Source organism: Hypanus sabinus, chromosome X1, assembly GCF_030144855.1.
Source record: "Hypanus sabinus isolate sHypSab1 chromosome X1, sHypSab1.hap1, whole genome shotgun sequence".
Taxonomy (NCBI): domain Eukaryota; kingdom Metazoa; phylum Chordata; class Chondrichthyes; order Myliobatiformes; family Dasyatidae; genus Hypanus; species Hypanus sabinus.
In genome coordinates, this window is record NC_082738.1 from 26,203,412 (window position 1) to 26,222,252 (window position 18,841).

Sequence of the window (18,841 nt, forward strand, 5' to 3'; positions counted from 1 at the left end):
ACTGTATGATCTTCCTATTTCTGGTTCCACTGGTACAAAGAAAAACTATGTACAAAATACCTGCAAACATTAGTATTGAAGTAGTAAATAAACTATTTTTTAAAAAAAGGGATTCAAGTTAAAGTGCACATTATAAAGATTACTGAAATTTTTAATAGAAATTTACATATAGAAAGAGGATGTAAAAAGTGGTTGTAGCTCCATTTTGATTCTGATACTTTTGGCTTGGCTACAATTAAATCAGTAACTTTACATTAACAATGAAACATTAATATTTATATTATTAGATTAAATAATACAAATGTCAGCGAAATATAGCACACAACGGGATAGTTATTTAAGATAAAACAATGTAAACAAAATGCAGGTTTAAGATAGTGCTATGAAACAGCAATATCTTACTGGCAGCTCACAAAACTACTACTTTTATTAAATCACACTTTTTCTGGAAAATAATCACTGCAATCAATAACCTGTAATTTCCCTTTTGGAGGTGAGCTTTTGAACAGTCTGTACGACCTGGTGGCTTTTGCTGTGTGAACTAAAGTCTCAAAGGTGTAAACAGTGTAGTGTGTAATCAAGTTTTGCAGGGCCTGGGCCCAAGACTGAGGAACGAACCGAGGTTTGGCTGACTTGGGCGCCAGGCCAGATTAGAAAGGTTAGGTACAGGCCAAATCGAGGCAGCGGGGTCTAAGCCTGAGAGCCTGTCAAAGCAGCTGGGCCTGGGTCCGAGAGAGAGAAACGAATCAAGGTTTGGCTGACATGAGCACCAGACCAGATTGAAAAGGTCACACTGTCGGGGCTGGAGGTGAGGGATAGGCCAGTGTTCAACTCGCTGCTTGCCAAGTTTTACTCGTTTCTGCACTGAACTGAGGCGGTGGGCTGCAACTAACTGGCTCATGGACTGGTTGCAGTTGACCAGCTTTGTGGCTATGAACTCAAGTTCTGAATGTTATTTGCTTACTTTTTATTGTTTGAAGGATTTGTTTATTTTTTTGCACATTGGATGCTTAACACTCTTTTTAATGGGTCCTATTGGGTTTCTTTGTTTTGTTGACACCTGCTTGAAGATGAATCTCAAGGTTGTATAATGTATACAGTACATACTTGGATAATAAATGTACTTTGAACTTTTGAAAACAAACATGTTACCTTAGTTTATAATGAGAACACTGCCACAGAATTGCAAGTAGGATGGGGCTCATAACAGTCAACTGTGCTACCTAAAATCAATTAAAGAACATCTATTTAAAGAGCAGGGGAAATGAAACTAAATGAAAGAACCTACAGCAATTTTAGTCAATCAAATCAGGGTAATTCCACTAGATATGTAAACAGGAAAGCTGCTAACAAACTAAATGTGTCATTACACTCACTTTTAGAAATGCAGTCACAAGATTTGACTGAAGTTATACAATTATGCCTATTCTGAATGGGAGTAACATTATCAAATAATATAGTCCAGAGTAACTACATCGTTTCTTGCACAAAGTAATTGTAGATTTGACCTTTACGGAAACTACTTTAAACACAAAAAATGGATCATATCACATGCTAATTTACAGAGCCTTCCAAGTCAAGGGTAATTGGCTATCATTACACAATAAAAACAAATGATACAGTCATGGTGTATATTTAGTGGCAGCATCATGAACTAGATTAGTAACTTTCATTACACCTTACAGCTATCTCAAATACAACATTGAGGAACTTGGAACTAACCATAAATTGCAGAATAATTTCTACCAACATTAAAAGTTAACTGCAATAACTACACAGCATTTGATGTACTTTCTCTAACAAATAAAAACATTCACTAACGTATGGGTACTCCTGTCTGTCATTTCGACAGTGTTTGCTGAACCACTGGAAAGTAATACCTATACCCAAGATAGAACGGACACACAAACTTAGGAACGAAGAGAAAGCAAGCTTCGTGCAAAGCAAAAAACTGCAGTAAGATCTGCCAATTTTAAAAATGTTAATAAGGATAGTCTAGTTAGTGCAAAACCTCTCAAGCAAGTTTATACACAACAAAATACTCTGCGGATGCTGGGGTCCAGTTAGCTGAGCTACAGAAACAAGCTCCAATCCATGCTAACAAGTTCAGATTTCTGTGCCTCGAAATACCATGAACCCCATTTAGGACGGGGGCAACTGACATGCTCAGGCAAGGAGAAATCAGGAGAACGACAGAAATGAAGATATGGGAATCTCATGGGAAATGGAAGGACAATAAGAAATAAAAGCAGGGTTTAGGAGACAAGACACAGAATGTGAGATCCTGAAGGCAGACCAAAGATCGGAGGTTTTTGTTGGGAGGGGGTACAGTGATGGGAGGAGTACCATAAGGATTTATGCAAATTTCTCACATACTTTCAGACCTTCCTATTTTGGCATGGTGAGAACAAGATCTAGTTGTCCCAAGAATTTCCCCATGATGTGAGCAACACTGGATAACTATTCATGCAGTGCTGCTTTTGAAGAACGTCAATAGACAATAGGTGCAGAAGTTGACCATTCGACCCTTTGAGCCTGCACCGCCATTTTGAGATCATGGTTGATCATCTACTATCAATACCCAGTTCCTGCCTTGTCCCCATATCCCTTGATTTCCTTATCCATAAGATACCTATCTAGCTCCTTCTTGAAAGCATCCAGAGAATTGGCCTCCACTGCCTTTCGAGGCGGTGCATTCCACACCCCCACAACTCTCTGGGAGAAGAAGTTTTTCCTTAACTCTGTCCTAAATGACCTACCCCTTATTCTCAAACCATGTCCTCCGGTACTGGACTCTCCCAACATCTGGAACATATTTCCTGCCTCTATCTTGTCCAATCCCTTAATAATCTTATATGTTGCAATCAGATCCCCTCTCAATCTCTTTAATTCCAGCGTGTACAAGCCCAGTCTCTCTAACCTCTCTGCGTAAGACAATCCGGACATCCCAGGAATTAACCTTGTGAATCTACGTTGCACTTCCTCCACAGCAAGGATGTCCTTCCTTAACCCTGGAGACCAAAACTGTACACAATACTCCAGGTGTGGTCTCACCAGGGTCCTGTACAAATGCAAAAGGATTTCCTTGCTCTTGTGCTCAATTCCCTTTGTAATAAAGGCCAACATTCCATTAGCCTTCTTCACTGCCTGCTGCACTTGCTCATTCACCTTCAGTGACTGATGAACAAGGACTCCTAGATCTCTTTATATTTCTCCCTTACCTAACTCTACACCGTTCAGATAATAATCTGCCTTCCTGTTCTTACTCCCAAAGTGGATAACCTCACACTTACTCACATTAAACGTCATCTGCCAAGTATCTGCCCACTCACCTAGCCTATCCAAGTCACCCTGAATTCTCCTAACATCCTCATCACATGTCACACTGCCACCCAGCTTAGTATCAACAACAAACTTGCTGATGTTATTCTCAATGCCATCGTAAATCGTAAACAGCTGTGGTCCCAATACCGAGCCCTGTGGCACCCCACTAGTCACCACCTGCCATTCCGAGAAACACCCATTCACCGCTACCCTTTGCTTTCTATCTGCCAACTAGTTTTCTATCCATGTCAATGTCTTTCCCCCAAAGCCATGAGCTCTGATTTTACCCACCAATCTCCTATGGGGGACCTTATCAAATGCCTTCTGAAAATCGAGGTACACTACATCCACTGGATCTCCCTTGTCTAACTTCCTGGTTACATCCTCGAAAAACTCCAATAGATTAGTCAAGCATGATTTACCCTTGGTAAATCCATGCTGGCTTGGCCCAATCCTATCACTGCTTTCTAGATATGCCACTATCTCATCTTTGATAATGGACTCTAGCATCTTCCCCACTACTGATGTTAGGCTGACAGGTCGATAGTTCTGTTTTCTCCCTCCCTCCTTTCTTAAAAAGTGGGATAACACTAGCCATTCTCCAATCCTCAGGAACTGATCCTGAATCTAAGGAACATTGGAAAATGATTACCAATGCATCCGCAATTTCCAGGGCCACCTCCCTTAGTACCCTAGGATGCAGACCATCTGGACCTGGGGATTTGTCCGCCTTCAGTCCCATCAGTCTACTCACCACCATTTCCTTCCCAATGTCAATCTGTTTCATTTCCTCTATTACCCTAAGTCCTTGGCCCATCCATACATCTGGGAGATTGCTTGTGTCTTCCTTAGTGAAGACAGATCTAAAGTACTTATTAAATTCTTCTGCCTTTTCTCGGTTTCCCATAACAATTTCACCCAATTCATTCTTCAAGGGCCCAACATTGTTCTTAACTATCTTCTTTCTCTTCACATACCTAAAAAACCTTTTACTATCCTCCTTTATATTCCTGGCTAGCTTGCGTTCGTACCTCATTTTTTCTCCCCGTATTGCCTTTTTAGTTTAGTTCTGTTGTTCCTTAAAAATTTCCCAATCATCTGTCCTCCCACTCACCTTAGCTCTGTCATACTTCCTTTTTTTTAATGCTATGCAATCTGACTTCCTTTGTCAATCACTGTGGCCCCTTCCCCCACCTTTGAATCCTTCCTTCTCCGAGGGATGAACTGATTTTGCACCTTGTGCATTATTCCCAAGAATACCTGCCATTGCTGTTCCACTGGCTTTCCTGCTAGGACATCTGTCCAGTTAACTTTGGCCAGCTCCTCCCTCATGGCTCCATAGTCTCCTTTGTTCAACTGCAACACTGACACCTCCGATCTGCCCTTATCCTTCTCAAATTGCAGATAAAAACTTATATTATGGTCACTACCTCCTCATGGCTCCTTTACTTCAAGATCGCTTATCAAATCCTGTTCATTACACAACACTAAATCCAGAATAGCCTTATCCCTGGTCGGCTCTCGTACAAGCTGTTCCAAGAATGCATCCCGTAGGCACTCTACAAACTCCAGCACCAACCTGATTCTCCCAGTTCAGCTGCATGTTGAAATCCCCCATAACTACTGCGACATTACCTTTGCCACATGCCAATGTTAACTCCCTATTCAACTTGCATCCAATATCCATGCTACTGTTTGGTGGCCTGTTGACAACACCCATTAGGGTCTTTTTGCCCTTACTGTTCCTCAATTCTATCCACACAGACTCCACTTCTCCTGATCTTATGTCCCCCCTTGCAAAGGACTGAATCTCATTCCTCACCAACAGGGCCACCCCACCCCCTCTGCCCACATTTCTGACCCTACGATAGCACGTATATGCTTGTACATTCATTTCCCAGGTGTGATCCCCCTGAAGCCATGTCTCCGTTATCCCAACAACATCATAGTTACCCATTCGCACCTGAGCTTCAAGCTCATCTGCCTTATTTCTGACACTTTGTGCATTCAGATATAGAATTTTTAGCCCATTTCTCCTCTCTGTTTGAATCTCTGCCTATTGTGCTTAACCCAGCACCCTGAACTCCCATCGGGCTATACACCCCTAGAATTTTGTTGTCCTTCCTAAATTTACCTATTCTTTCTGCACATTTAACTCCATGTTCCATGTCAATCTTGCTTGCTCTTAGAAATTGCCTCTAGGTCAACAAGACCATTCATAATTACAGGTTTCCAGTCCAATTTCACTGCTGGTGTGATTTCACCCACAATTAATTTTCAATCACACGACCAAAAATTAAATCCAAAACTATCCAATCCAAATTTCTCAGCGTGAAACTCCTCATGGTGCCCCTGGCATTTATTTTTGCATTTACAGGGGGAATAGCTGGGAAGAACAAAAAAAAGTTAGATGGCCTGGAAGAAGTATTCTTCAACCATCAAGTTTATCATGCTCTAACCACAAACAGGCACCATGGCTTCACACTGTCCTCAAAAGTTTGAGCTCTCAAATTTAGCCATCAATTCAAACTGATTTGCTAAATTGTAGATTGGGATCAAAACACAAAACTAGTTTGTCATTAAAGCCTCAATCAAGTCACAAATACCAGAGAAGAGAATATGGTACCTTGTTTACTCATGATGAAATGTACTATGAAGTGCCCTGCTGAACCACTCCCCAGATATATGAAGGAGCAAAAAAAAATGTAGCTTGCTAGCATTTTTCATATATTTCAAAACCTTTGACACATTCAAGGCTTCAAAATGCTTTGGCACCAAGAGAACATTTCACCTAGAGTAGTCAACACCTTGGTAGAAAAAGAAAACTGGCTGCTACACAGTGAAAAACAATTCTGGAACACTTTCAGACGATGCACCTGTTTGTATCACTGGAAAGTATATATTTTAAAAAAAGCAAGATTGTATAAGAACGGTGGCAGAACCAGATTACAATGTAGGGAAAGACCAAACAATGGGCTATTCTACGCTTAGAGGTGTATATTATGAAAGGCACAGATAGTAGGTAGCCAGCGCCTTTTCCCCAGGATGCCAGTGACCAATACCAGAGGACATCCATTTAAAGGGAGTGGAGAAAAGTTTAGAGGAGGCGTTAGAGAGTGGTAGGTGCCTGGAATGACCTGCCTAGGTGGTGATAGTGGCTTAAACAATAGGGATATTTAAGAGATTCTTGGATAGGCACATGGATGGAAGAAAAATTGAGGGTTAGAAGCATGTAGGAGGAAAGGTTTAGATTGATCATAAGACGATTTATATAGGTCAGCACAACATAGTGAGCCAAAGGGCATGCACTGTGTTATATTGTACTACTGTATGCTCTATGTACTTCAAAGAGACTTAAGAGGTCCTTACATGATGATTGGTTGGACAGGCTAGATTGGAAAGCACCTAAAATAAGAATAAAATGATAAAATGCCCAAAAAAGAAATGAAATAAAATTCTCCTTGGGTTTAAGAATGTGGAGTTCACTGCAATATTAAATAGCTAGGCTAAATAACACTAGTGGCTAGCATGAAATGTATAAAATTGTATAGACAACATTTCAGAGCTTTGTAATTGGTGCAATTCCACTACCAGATTGGTAGTATAGGTAACCCTACATACAGCTATTTGGGCAACAGAAATTTACACTTCGAGAATTCACAAACTGCCACTCAAAAAAAAGTGTAATAGGAAATAAAATTCACTCATGGAGGGAGGGAGGGAGTGAGTGAGTGAGTGAGTGAGTGTGTGTGGAAACAAAACTTATTTTCACCTCACTTCTCTTAACATATGCAGATGATGCCACTTAGTTATGGAAAACAGTGATGCAGACCTTTTCTTAGGAACGTAAACCCTTGTACTACAGAGGAGGGTGGCAGTCTCAGTGGTGAATGAATGCATACTTCCCACAGCAATCACATTCCTGACATCAGCTATTTTATGGTGGGAGTATGTTATGTGAAGCTGGCTTTCAGTGGCTCCCTAATGAAAGCATATCATCAAGCACTTGTCACTTCACAGGTAGAGATGTGGGCTTATTTGCCCTTAGTACAATTAAAGATTCATTGATTTCAACAAAACTAACTTGAAAATCAGGCCACACACACAAAATACTGGAAATCAGGCATTCACACAAGAAAAATACAAAATAATGAGAACAGTCAACTGCACCATACACAATGAATCATCAATACTTGAGTTTTACTTACAGGAGCAGCATTCTGATACTTTTATAAAGAATCAATAGAAGAGGGAAAAAGTGAAAACTGCAACATTCTTCCCAAAACTTTTATAGAAATTACAACATGCATCAACAAAAACAAAAACCAAACACTTGCTCTAACTGGTCAGTGTTTAAGCTCTCAAGGAGTCTATTCATTCAATTCCACCAGCGACAACTGTCTGTTACCTTCACACTTTTATAATGAAGTGCAGTAATCCTCAACAAGCTCTCATAAGGCAATTTCTCCAGAATTTCCTATTGAATAATTTAGGGGCACTTTTTTTTAAACTGATGGTGTCTAGTTCTTGCCTACAACCATTGACAATTTTGAAGAAGGATTCTTTAAGTGTCTTCTTAAGCCTTCCCTTAAAAGGAAAAGATACCAGCCTGTATAGTTTAGCTGGAAGTAATACATGCATCAGACCAACAATATTACACATTCCTGAAAGTGAACTCAGTCTGCATAGTAACACACATTGTTTTCCTCTCCATACCAAAATCTGACATATTACAATATCTTGTTAATCTTGCTACACTGACTTTTCATACACATATCACCAGTCAACTGCTTTGGAAATAAACAGCTGCAACTTTTTTCCAGATGTGGTTTCTGTAGTTTGCAACACCCAAACACAAATTTAATTTTGCTTCCTCAAATGAAAGAGCAAGGCTCTTTTGGGTTTCATTTTGTGGCTGCCTGTTAGGAGATGAATCTCAAGGTTGTATAATGTACACATACTTTGACAATAAATGTACTTTGAACTTTAAATATTCTGCTGATGCCACCCACATTCAAGCAGGTAGCAGATACTGGGCAATCTTAGAAAATAAGTGTCAGTCTTGCCAGTCTATGAAATGAAATGTGGAAAATGTTACGTACCCCGTAACTGGGTCACTTACCAGCAAAGATAGAGAGGTCCGTTGAAGTCTGATGGTATTATTTTTAACAGTATTTATTGATAAAAATACACAAAAATAATACCAATGCAAACATACAGATAATATACATCGCCAATGCTAAATCTAAAAGCGCGGGTATAATAATAATCAATAAGAAATAGCTCTATCGTTGTCTAGGAGATAATGTATTATCCGATGGAAATATAAAAGTCACTTCAGTTCATTCAGGCTGCAGCTTTTGGTTGGAGAGAGAGATGGATTTTTAGAACTTGCCCGTTTTCCTTTTTATGATGTCGATCCTTCGAAATGTCGTCGGTGGTGATCTCTTCTTTAGCTAAGCCGTCTTCCGTGGTAAGGCCTCAATCCCGGGCAACGGGAAAGGACGCACGTGAGCCCTCCACCGGCTGTCGCTATTAAACGCTGTCACGGGATTTCTAGTGTTTCTCCTGGTGCGTCTAAAGGGGTTGTTCCCCAGCCCTTCTTTTATCCTTACTCACGGGGTCTCAGATGTCAATCAAGTTGGAATGATGCCATCCCTCAACCAGCCTACTTTGGTCATTCCCTGAGGGCTTCAAATAAATGGTACAGTACTCAATACACAATTCCGTCTCCAAGAGACAATGGCCGTTTTCCGTGGCTTTGTATCGCTGAGGGGCCAGGACATTCCAAACCTTGAGGATTCTGCGCATCTCTCTGTCACTTCCTGGGTCCCAGACCTGAATTAATAGCGATCTTGCGATTCTCAAAAAGGAGGAGGCTACTTTGTACCCTTCGGCCCCTCAGAGTTGGGGCACAGGCGTAATAAAAATAACACCAGTTATTGTGGAATGCAATTTGCAAGACAATTTAGATACAGTAGTTCAAAGATAGATCTTGAAATCATCCTGAAATATGCACCCTCAATGAAATTATAAATCTCTAAAGATTACTAGTATATGATTTAGATATTTGCAACCCCAAAAATGAATTGCACATGCATGCATGTTTTAGAAACACTATAGCTCCATCTCCAAGTGAGGCAAAAAAGTTCCACTTTAGTCTCATCTGACCACAAGACCTACTTCCACATCTTTAAAGTATCTTCTAAATAATGCTTTGCAAGGATATGCTTAATTTTTAGTGGTACATGTGGTGTAAATCTGATACTGCACATCAGATGGGTAAAAGCATCCCTACTAGAAAGCATCATGCTATGGGGATGCTTTTCAGCAGCAGGGAATGGAAATCTGGTCAGGTTGATGGGAAGATGAATGCTGCTAAATACAGAGAGATCCTGGATTTAAAAAAAAAACCTGCTAGCCTTTTCCAGAAAGCTTAAGCTGGGGAGAAAGTTCATCTTTCAGCAGGACAATGACCTAAAGCACACTGCCAGAACTACCACAGATTGGCTACAAAAGAATATTGATGTACCTGAGTGGCTCAGTCAGAGTCCTGACCTTAGTCCAATCGAAGATCTCTGGCAAGACTTCAAGACTGCTGTCCATTGCCATTCCCCAATTGACCTGGCACAACTTGAGCAATTTTCGAGGAACTGGTAAATCTTGTTCCATCATCATTGTACAAAGTTAACAGAGATTCATTCAAAAAGACTACTGGTTGTAATAGCTGCGAGAGGTGATTTAACTAAGTACTGAGCAAAGGGAGCTGAATTTTTTGAATTTCTGACATTTCACTGAGTTCTTAAGTTTTACATGCTTTACAATTTTCCCTGTGTTTTGTGCTCTACTGTGGGGGCGGGGGGAGGTAGAAAGAGCATGTGATTCGCAAACAAGAATTCAGTTAAATTGATCAAAATCCCTCATTTATGTGCACTGTAATTCCAAGTAAAATCACCTCCAAATTCCTAGACTTGGGACTCAGCGCCTCGCTTTGCAACTGGATCCTTCACTTCCTGACCAGACTACATACAACCAGTAAGGATAGGTAGCAATACTTCTGTCACAATTATTCTCAACATTGATGCCCAAGGCTGGGTCCTGGACCCTCTACTTTACTTGCTATACACTCATAAATGCATGGCCAGATTCTGCTCTAACTCCATCTACAACAGGAGTTCCCAACTTCTTTCTGCAATGGACCAATACTGTTAAGCTAGAGGTCCATGGACCCCAGGTTGGGAATCCTTGATTTACAAGCTCACAGATGCCACCACTGTAGTGGGCCGGATGTCAAAAAATGATGAGTCAGTACAGGAAGGAGATAGCGAGCCTAATTGCATGGTATTACAACAACAACTGTTGCGTCAATGGCAGCAAACAAAAGAGCTGGTTACTAACTTCGGGGGTGGGCCCGCACATGCTACGTCAATGGTGCTGAGGGTGCTTGGGGGGGGGGGGGGTCTTGAGCTTCAGGTTTCTAGGAGTGAATGTCACCGGTAGCCTGTCCTGGTTCAACCATGCAGACACAATGGCCAAGAAAGTGCACCAGCTTCCCTAGAAGGCTAAAGAAAATCACCAAGTCCCTTTTGACCCTCACCACCTAGATGTATCATACATGGAGACTGCTCTGCCTTAGACTGCAAGAAACTTCAGAGTTGTAGACACGGCTCATCACATCATAGAAATCAGCCTCCCCTCTATGGACTGCCTACACTTCTCTCTGCTTGATAAAGCAGCCAGCATAATCAAAGACCTCACTTATCCCATACATTCTCTATCCCCTCCCATCTGGGTGAAGATGCACAAGCCTGAAAGCAACACATTATCAGTCTTAAAGACAGCTTCTATTTCTCTGTTATAAAACTATTGACCAATCCCCTATCACAAGATGGACTCTACATCATTATGGCCTGTGTTAGCTCATTACAAAACAAATTATGATCAAGGATCAGAGTTTTCTTTTGCAGTCCTGAACTCAAATGGATTAGCTCAATATTTTTAAACTGACAAGCGTCAATAACTAAAAACTGAAGCAGTATTGAAAGAAAAAAAGATGGAAAATAGAAAAAGGAAAAACTCCAGAATTTTTGTAGAGCACCAGAAGTCAATCAGAGATTTCTGACCCTGTACCATTTATATTAAATTTTGTGGTTCATGATAAAACAAAATGTTTTGCATTTCAGTCTTGGATCTGAGTAATCTACAAAACAAGGAAGCTCAATGAGTCATAGCAAGGTGCATTAACAGGAATTTAGCAGTGACTGGATAATCTGAATTTTCCTTTGATTTTAAATAGTATTAAGTAAAAACAGAAAATGACAAGAAATACACAGCAGGTGAGTAAACTTCCAAGGTAAGAGAACCAAGTAAAATGCCCGTCATTAAGACCGAGGAAGAAAGAAAACAAGTTGGCTTCCAATGGAGATTGGTGTCATTTTATCTGGACTAGCAAAATGAGATGTTGGTTAAAGGATTAACTGCTATCAAGCCTGTAGAATAGTGTTGATATGGTGTTGAAGATCAATACTCAAGTACAGTACTGAGGGAATGTGACATTAAAAAAACGGCTTTCAAATGAGTTATTAAAATGGCACCCTTATGTACACTTCAAAAGGTGTAAACAATAGCTTAGCACTCCGAGGGGAATTCACCTAGCACTTTGGCTAGGGCTATGACGGCAGATTAGAGAAATTTTGTCATTGACGTCCACCTTCTCTGGGATATGAGAAGTAATCCACACTTTCCATGGACTCCTTGTGGATTTTGATCGCCAGTGTTCTGTTCTTGTGATCTGACAATTTCTCACAAGATAAGTGATTCACTTCAAAAAGGACTCACTGGTTGCAATGTGTTTTGGGTATAGAAAAATCATCAAATGAAAGTCTTTCTTTTGCTCTCCCTCTTTGTTTGCCCTCTCCATCTTCATTACAATGAAAGTTGTCAAGAAGTCATATTAGGGTTAAGAGAATAAATCCAGTTTATAAATTCAAGTAAACATATTTCTATTGTTGTGGGGCTATTTCTATTCAATTAAGCTAGCATGAGGCTACAAAACATCCCCAAAATAGTATCCACATTTTAATTAAATCAGACCCCGTGCAACAAAATTAAAGTTCACTCCCAATAATATGTACCATTATAAACTCGCTCTACTGAAAATGAAGAAATTCCATAAATAAATGTGGCATGTTATAACTAAAGCTTCAATAAGTGACTAAGTATCTACTGAACATCTCATAGTATACAAATATCATTACTGTCATGGGTCCTTAAGTTTCTGAGTTAACAATTTCTCAGACTCCAGAATTCAACCTATGTAGCGTTTACAAAAGTGAACATTTATTCATGTTGTTGCAAATTAATTTTGATTTTTAATTAAGATCACTAATGTGTACTTCATGATATTTTCATTTAAAAAGGACAAAAGTAATTAATCCCATCTCATCCAGAAAATGCAGTAACCAGTTCTACTCTGTACAAATGATGCAAAGCTGTAACACTCTGAATAAGGTTGCATGCCAGCCGCCTCAAAGTGAGCCACTTAATATTCATAGCAAGTCCCACAGATAAAACTTTGCAAGCTATTATTCCAAATCAGTATACTTTGTGAGGTACAAGCAATTTGCAGGCACCCTGAATTCCATGGCAAGTCATCCACAGAAAAGGTTCTTTAATACTTTGAAGCATTGTTAGCAAAATTTTAAGGAACAATCAATTAGCAAAGAAAAAAATTCAAGTGGGACAAAAATCAAATCAAGCCAAAAGGCTCAACATACACCAATAAAATTTTCAATGTTCAAAATATAATTAAGGCATTATTCAAAGTTCAAAGTAAATTTATTATCAAAGTACATATATGTCACCATATTCTATCCTGAGATTCTTTTTCTTGTGGCATTCACAGTAATTACAAAGAAACACAGCAGAATCAATGAAAAACTGCACACAAAGTCAGACAAACAACCAATGTGCAAAAGTCAAAAAATTGTACAAATACAAAAAAAAACAAAACAATAATAATATTGAGAACATGAGCTGTAGAGTCCTTGAAAATTAGTCCATAGGTTATGGAACCAGTTCAGTGTTGGGTCAAGTGAATTTATCCATTCTGGTTCAGGAGCCTGGTGGCTAAGGAATAATAACAAAATCTTGTTGTGCAAGTCCTGAGGCTCCTATACCTCCTTCCTGATGACAGCAGAGAGAAGAGAGCATGGCCTGGACGATGCAGATCCTTCAGGATAGATGCTGCTTTCCTACAACAGTGATCCTTATAGATATGCTCAATGATGAGCTTTACCTGTGATGGACTGGGCCGTATCTGCTACTTTTTGTAGGCTTTTTCCATTCATGGGCATTGGGGTTTCCATATCAGGCCATGATGCAACCAGTCATTATATTCTCCACTGTGCATCTATAGAAGTTGGTCAAAGTTTTAGATGATAGGTCAAATCTTCACAAACTTTGAATAATTAGTCAGCCAAGTTTTAACTTAATGTGTAGCTATTGTTGTAAAACTTTCCAAAATTTGGCACTGCAGCAGGGCTACAAATGAAAGCCAAAGATCAAAAGTGGGTGGAAGGTGGTGCTGTACAGGATATTTCCTTCTGCCTGTTAGATTCTACTTCAGAAACCAATTTGCGTGTTTCAATATCTTCCCTTGTAACATCCATGGAACAAAGAATTGATCCAATTCTCCAGAGTATTCATTAACTACATTTGTATTTCACTGGATTACAAATAGATCAAATCTGAAGACACTTACTGCTTCATCCGCCTTCTCAATCCTCCAATTATTTTTACCACTTGCTTAAAACAGAAACATTATCTTCTAAGTGCAACCAATTCAAATGCATTTAGCTTTCAATGAAAGACAGTGGATTCAAATGCCAATACAGAAATTTTGAGAACATAATTTATGAGCTGGTACTCCAGTGCAGCACTTTGTGAATCAGGCAAAGTCAAGAGGTGTTGACTACAAATGGAAAGTTACTTGATTACAGGTCAGGAAAAGGAATGATGTACATTATTCCCAGCAGAGGGAGCACTGTACTTTTATAATTTTGGGTCACCTGTACACAAAGAACAGCAGAGGTATTCTGGTTGATGCTCTGGTTGCTACAATTTTCACTTTAAAAAGCATTTATATTTCACACAGAGTAGTTGGTATCTGGAATGAGCTGCCAGGGAGATCAGAATCAGAATCAGGTTTATCATCACTGACATAAAGTATGTGTGAATTTTTTTGTTTTGTGGCAGTAGTGCAGTACATAAAAAAACTATACATTACAATAAGGAATATAAAAAATAAGCAGTGCAAAAGAGCAAAGTAGAGAGGTAGTGCTCATGGGTTCAAGGACTGTTCAGAAATCTGGTGGTGCAGGGGAAGATGCTGTTCCTAAAATGTTGAGTGTGTGCCTTCAACTCCTGTACCTCCTCCCCGATGGTTGTAATGGGAATAGGGCATGAGAGATGGTGGAAGCAGAAACAACATTTAAGAGGCAGCTAGATAAGTATTTGAATGAGCAAGACAGAGGGCTATAGAATTGATCATGATGGAAGGCATGATGGCCTGTATAGACACAGCGGGTCAAAGGGGCTGTTTCTATGCTGTAGAACTAATGACTTTTTGTGCCCCTTCCCCCAGCTTACTTGCTCATTACTACAATTTTATCTCTGCTTAACAACACAGAACTTTGCACACTTCGAAAGTCATCAACCTTTATAACTACACCTGCAGCACAATCAGAGGAAACTTAGCTTTTTCTTGACATACTGAGACAAAATAACCATCTCTCCTGGGAGGAAATTATAGCATTCCTTTTCACAACCTGCAATCAAGCTCATTACATAGAAGGAAATAACACAAGGCATCCCTTTACAGGGTGGATAGGAATAGACAAATTAGGATCAGGGACAAGGAGAAAGTGTCAGAAAGATGCAAAGCATAAATCAGAGATGGGAGAGACAAAATGATATTTGAAGGTAGCAAGATGGTACAGTGGGAAATACCAGTACAAGGAACTTGGATGGCAAGGCAAGATCATTGATAGGATGTGGCAATACTGTAGTAGAATTGATGGAGGAAAGGTTGTAACATTAGAACAGGAGATCAAAAAAAAAGTAGGAAGGGCGAAGACTATGAGTAAAAGGAGAACAAAATAAGGTTTTGCTTTTATTTCCCAAATGTTGAAAATCCAGGATCAAGAGAGGAAGACTATTAAATTACAAGGATAGACTTACAGATTTTTGTATGGATAATGTCATCCAAGCTGGAAAACTCTATTGTAGCTTCTACTGCACAGTGACAATATATCTATCGAACTAAGGCACACCATGTATCTTGCATATGCTTTAAAATCTATATGTTAGTCTCATTAACCATGTACTTCCTCTATAACAGGACACACTCTGGTACTTAACTCATGTAGCCAATTTTCACTTGTGAACATAAGGCCAAATGCCAAAGATTTTCAGCCACTTGTGCTATCTGACATATGTCACAAATAACTCGCTACATTAAATGTAGTCTTTTGTATTATATATCAATTTCAAATTATCTTTCTAAGTGTTATACTGAATTGCAATAGTTAAGGACTTGCTGTCTCAAATTTTCACGTATGGTGTTACATCAAAGTAAGGTAGAAATAACAGATGCCATACTATCAATTCACTTGCTACATAAAACGAGTAAAACGGAGTCACAAGATATTGCCACACGTTCCGGCAAAATCATCATCAGTCTATACAAAGTAAAGAAAAAATAATTCCTTAAGTCTTTAGCTACAACTTCTGTTGTTCCACTGGCAACATTAAAAGTACACACTACCTGGAACATACTCAAATTATCAGAACCCGAAACACCAAAATAAAACCATAGAGGAAAACGGCACAACGAGTATCCTATTCAGAAGTTAGAAATCTCCAAAAGGAACAAAAAAATTTACGTCATAAATATAAATATTTGGCTTTCTGTAGCAATTTTGTAACCTGAACGCATCAAAATGATTTTAGCAGCAACTGTACTATTGCAACACGCATTTATACTTTAATTCAGTTTAAGTGTTTTTGTTCACATATGTTTGCCCTCGTCTTGTAACATGTCTTTGCTGCTGGCAAAGGCTACATTTTCACGACATTTGTTTTGAACTTCTCAATAGCCACAGTCTGTTTGGCATCTTCGCTGAATCAAAGAAATTTATACTGCAACAAAAGAAATTTTCGAAAAATAATTGACTTTACGATGGAATATCAACCTCATAATTCCATGGAAACTCCTTGGATTCTATATTACCAGAACTTGTATTTCACCTCAGCTCATCCTCATCAATCCAAATTAAAACGCACAAAATACACACACAAGACGAAAAACCACATTAATAGCCATTCACGAAAAACAGTATAACTACACCCACATCTTTTGTTAAAATACATATATTCCAGTGGCACACCATCACTGCCTGCCAGTGACAGCTGCGTGACAGGAACTAACACAAAGCTTTGCTTCGATAAAGTGAGCCGGTGAATGAAAGTATAGCACTTGAAAGGTTAAGTGACCACAACATTTCGAGCACCTCTGGCGCTGTGTGAACGAGTTTGATTTGATTATACTCAAAGGCAACGGTGCCCAATCGCAACAGAAAGCCCCTGTGACAACACTGACGAACTCACCTGCCCTTTAATGATGGGATCTGAGAGGATCTCAATACCGTATTTCATCTCATTGAGCTCTTCAATGTTGAGGAAGGCTAAGATAAATAAAAACTGCATTGAATATACGATAACAACCAGGAGCCTCCTTGTTATGGCCGCCATCTTGAATACCGTGGAGGAGTGCGAGATCTCATCCTAACTTTATCAGACTAGAGCCTGCCTCCCTTTGTGTACTATTGGTCAACAAGAGCCAATCATTCCGTGACGCGCTGCCACACCGAATGTAAATCTTTAACTCTCACATTACTCAGATGGTACAGCACTGTGTACTGGATCTGACAGACAACCTAACCTGATAATACAATTTCCACCACGCTGATTGATCGGAGGGTTTGTCATGTTCTGAAAGATGATTGGATAACAGTTCAGTCACTCATGATACCCTTACTGGTATAACGGGTCAAGAATTATGGTGGGCCTAAGACCTCTGCCTCGTCTCATTGGATAATAAGCGGACGATTTGACACTTTTTCCACAATGATTGGTTTACCAGAATGCCAATCGTGGTGATAACAAATATTGACTTTCGCAGATCATGTTATACATCTGCAATGATGGCTCAAGTACATTTTCTTCAGAAAAGTACGTGTCAAAAATATTTAGTTTTATTAATAGGGTTTAAGTCGCCGGATAATCTGTAAAGGACCTCGCTAGACATTTTTTTCTTCTAGTATATGATGCTAATGTCCAAAACTGTATCCTAAAGTATGTTGTTTTTATCCGTGACCTATTTATATTGGCAAACCTTTCATAGAAAATGTCACAGAAACCCCTTTATTTAAAGTCATAGGCAATCAAAATTGGAGTGCGGGAACGTTCAGCCCATCGCATCTGTGTCAACTGTTTGGTAGCACCTTCCACTTAATATCACTCCCCCGATCTGCAAATTGTTCCCCTTCAGGTTTTTCTTTGAATGTTCCTATTGAATCTGCATCTATTACCTGCTGGGGCGCGACTTTATTATGGGGAAATGCAGAATAGTGTGGGGTATAAACCATGCAAGCAAGGGAAACTTTAGGATAGGGTACACACTAGAAATGCTCGTTGCTCTATTCTGAACTTGTTACCATACATCAGTAGACTTGACTGTGGAAGATGCTAGGAGGTGGCAGTAGTGGTTGGATAAGGGATGGATGATTAAAAAAACAGCTCTCCTACTGGTTTCTGTTCATGGACGTTTGTCCCACTCCTATCAGAGAGAAGACTATATAACATCCACGCCAGGACCACCAGATTCAAAAACAATTACTTTCCCCAAGCAGTCAGGCTGATCACTCCCTCCACCCACTAACCCACCCCTCCACACTCCGAACCACCACTGCTTTATCATTTCCTGTCAGTCACCTTATTTACAGATTTTACTGTGTCTAGTGATATTTTATGGGCACACAATCAATCTATATAAGCTATCTTACATGTTTATTTTAATTGCTTTTGTTTATAATTACTCTGTTTCTTTTGCACTGCATCAGATCTGGAGTAACAATTATTTTGTTCCCCTTTACAATTATGTATGGGAAATGGCATTAAAGAGTCTTGAGTTCTGAAGATAGGGACATGTACTGGATATTTTTAGGGTGAGATGTTTCTGCTGGTTCCTCATCCAATTTTCATTTCGACAAAGTGCATGGCCAAGGTGGGCAATACAGCATGCTTTGGCATACTGGTCCACAAATACAAATAAGGTGATGGCATGTATGGGGGTGACTGATATCCAGGATCAGCCTTTGAGAATGGCTGAGCAGACTTAAAGGGCTATAAGTCCTAATTCTACTCCTATGTCTTATGGTTCATTTCCCCTCCCCCA

At 39.6% G+C, this 18,841-nt stretch overlaps 1 protein-coding gene across 2 annotated transcripts in view; it reads right to left on the reverse strand.

Moving 5' to 3' along the window:
* os9 (OS9 endoplasmic reticulum lectin) overlaps positions 1-17,174 on the reverse strand; it is a 77,012-nt gene extending 59,838 nt beyond the window's left edge. For both annotated transcript variants that reach the window (XM_059956114.1, XM_059956113.1), the window contains exon 1: positions 16,993-17,174. In XM_059956114.1, coding sequence (XP_059812097.1) covers positions 16,993-17,136 — 144 coding nt within the window. In that variant the 5' untranslated portion in view covers positions 17,137-17,174. The remainder of the gene's footprint in view (positions 1-16,992) is intronic.
* Between the last annotated feature and the right edge of the window lie 1,667 nt (positions 17,175-18,841).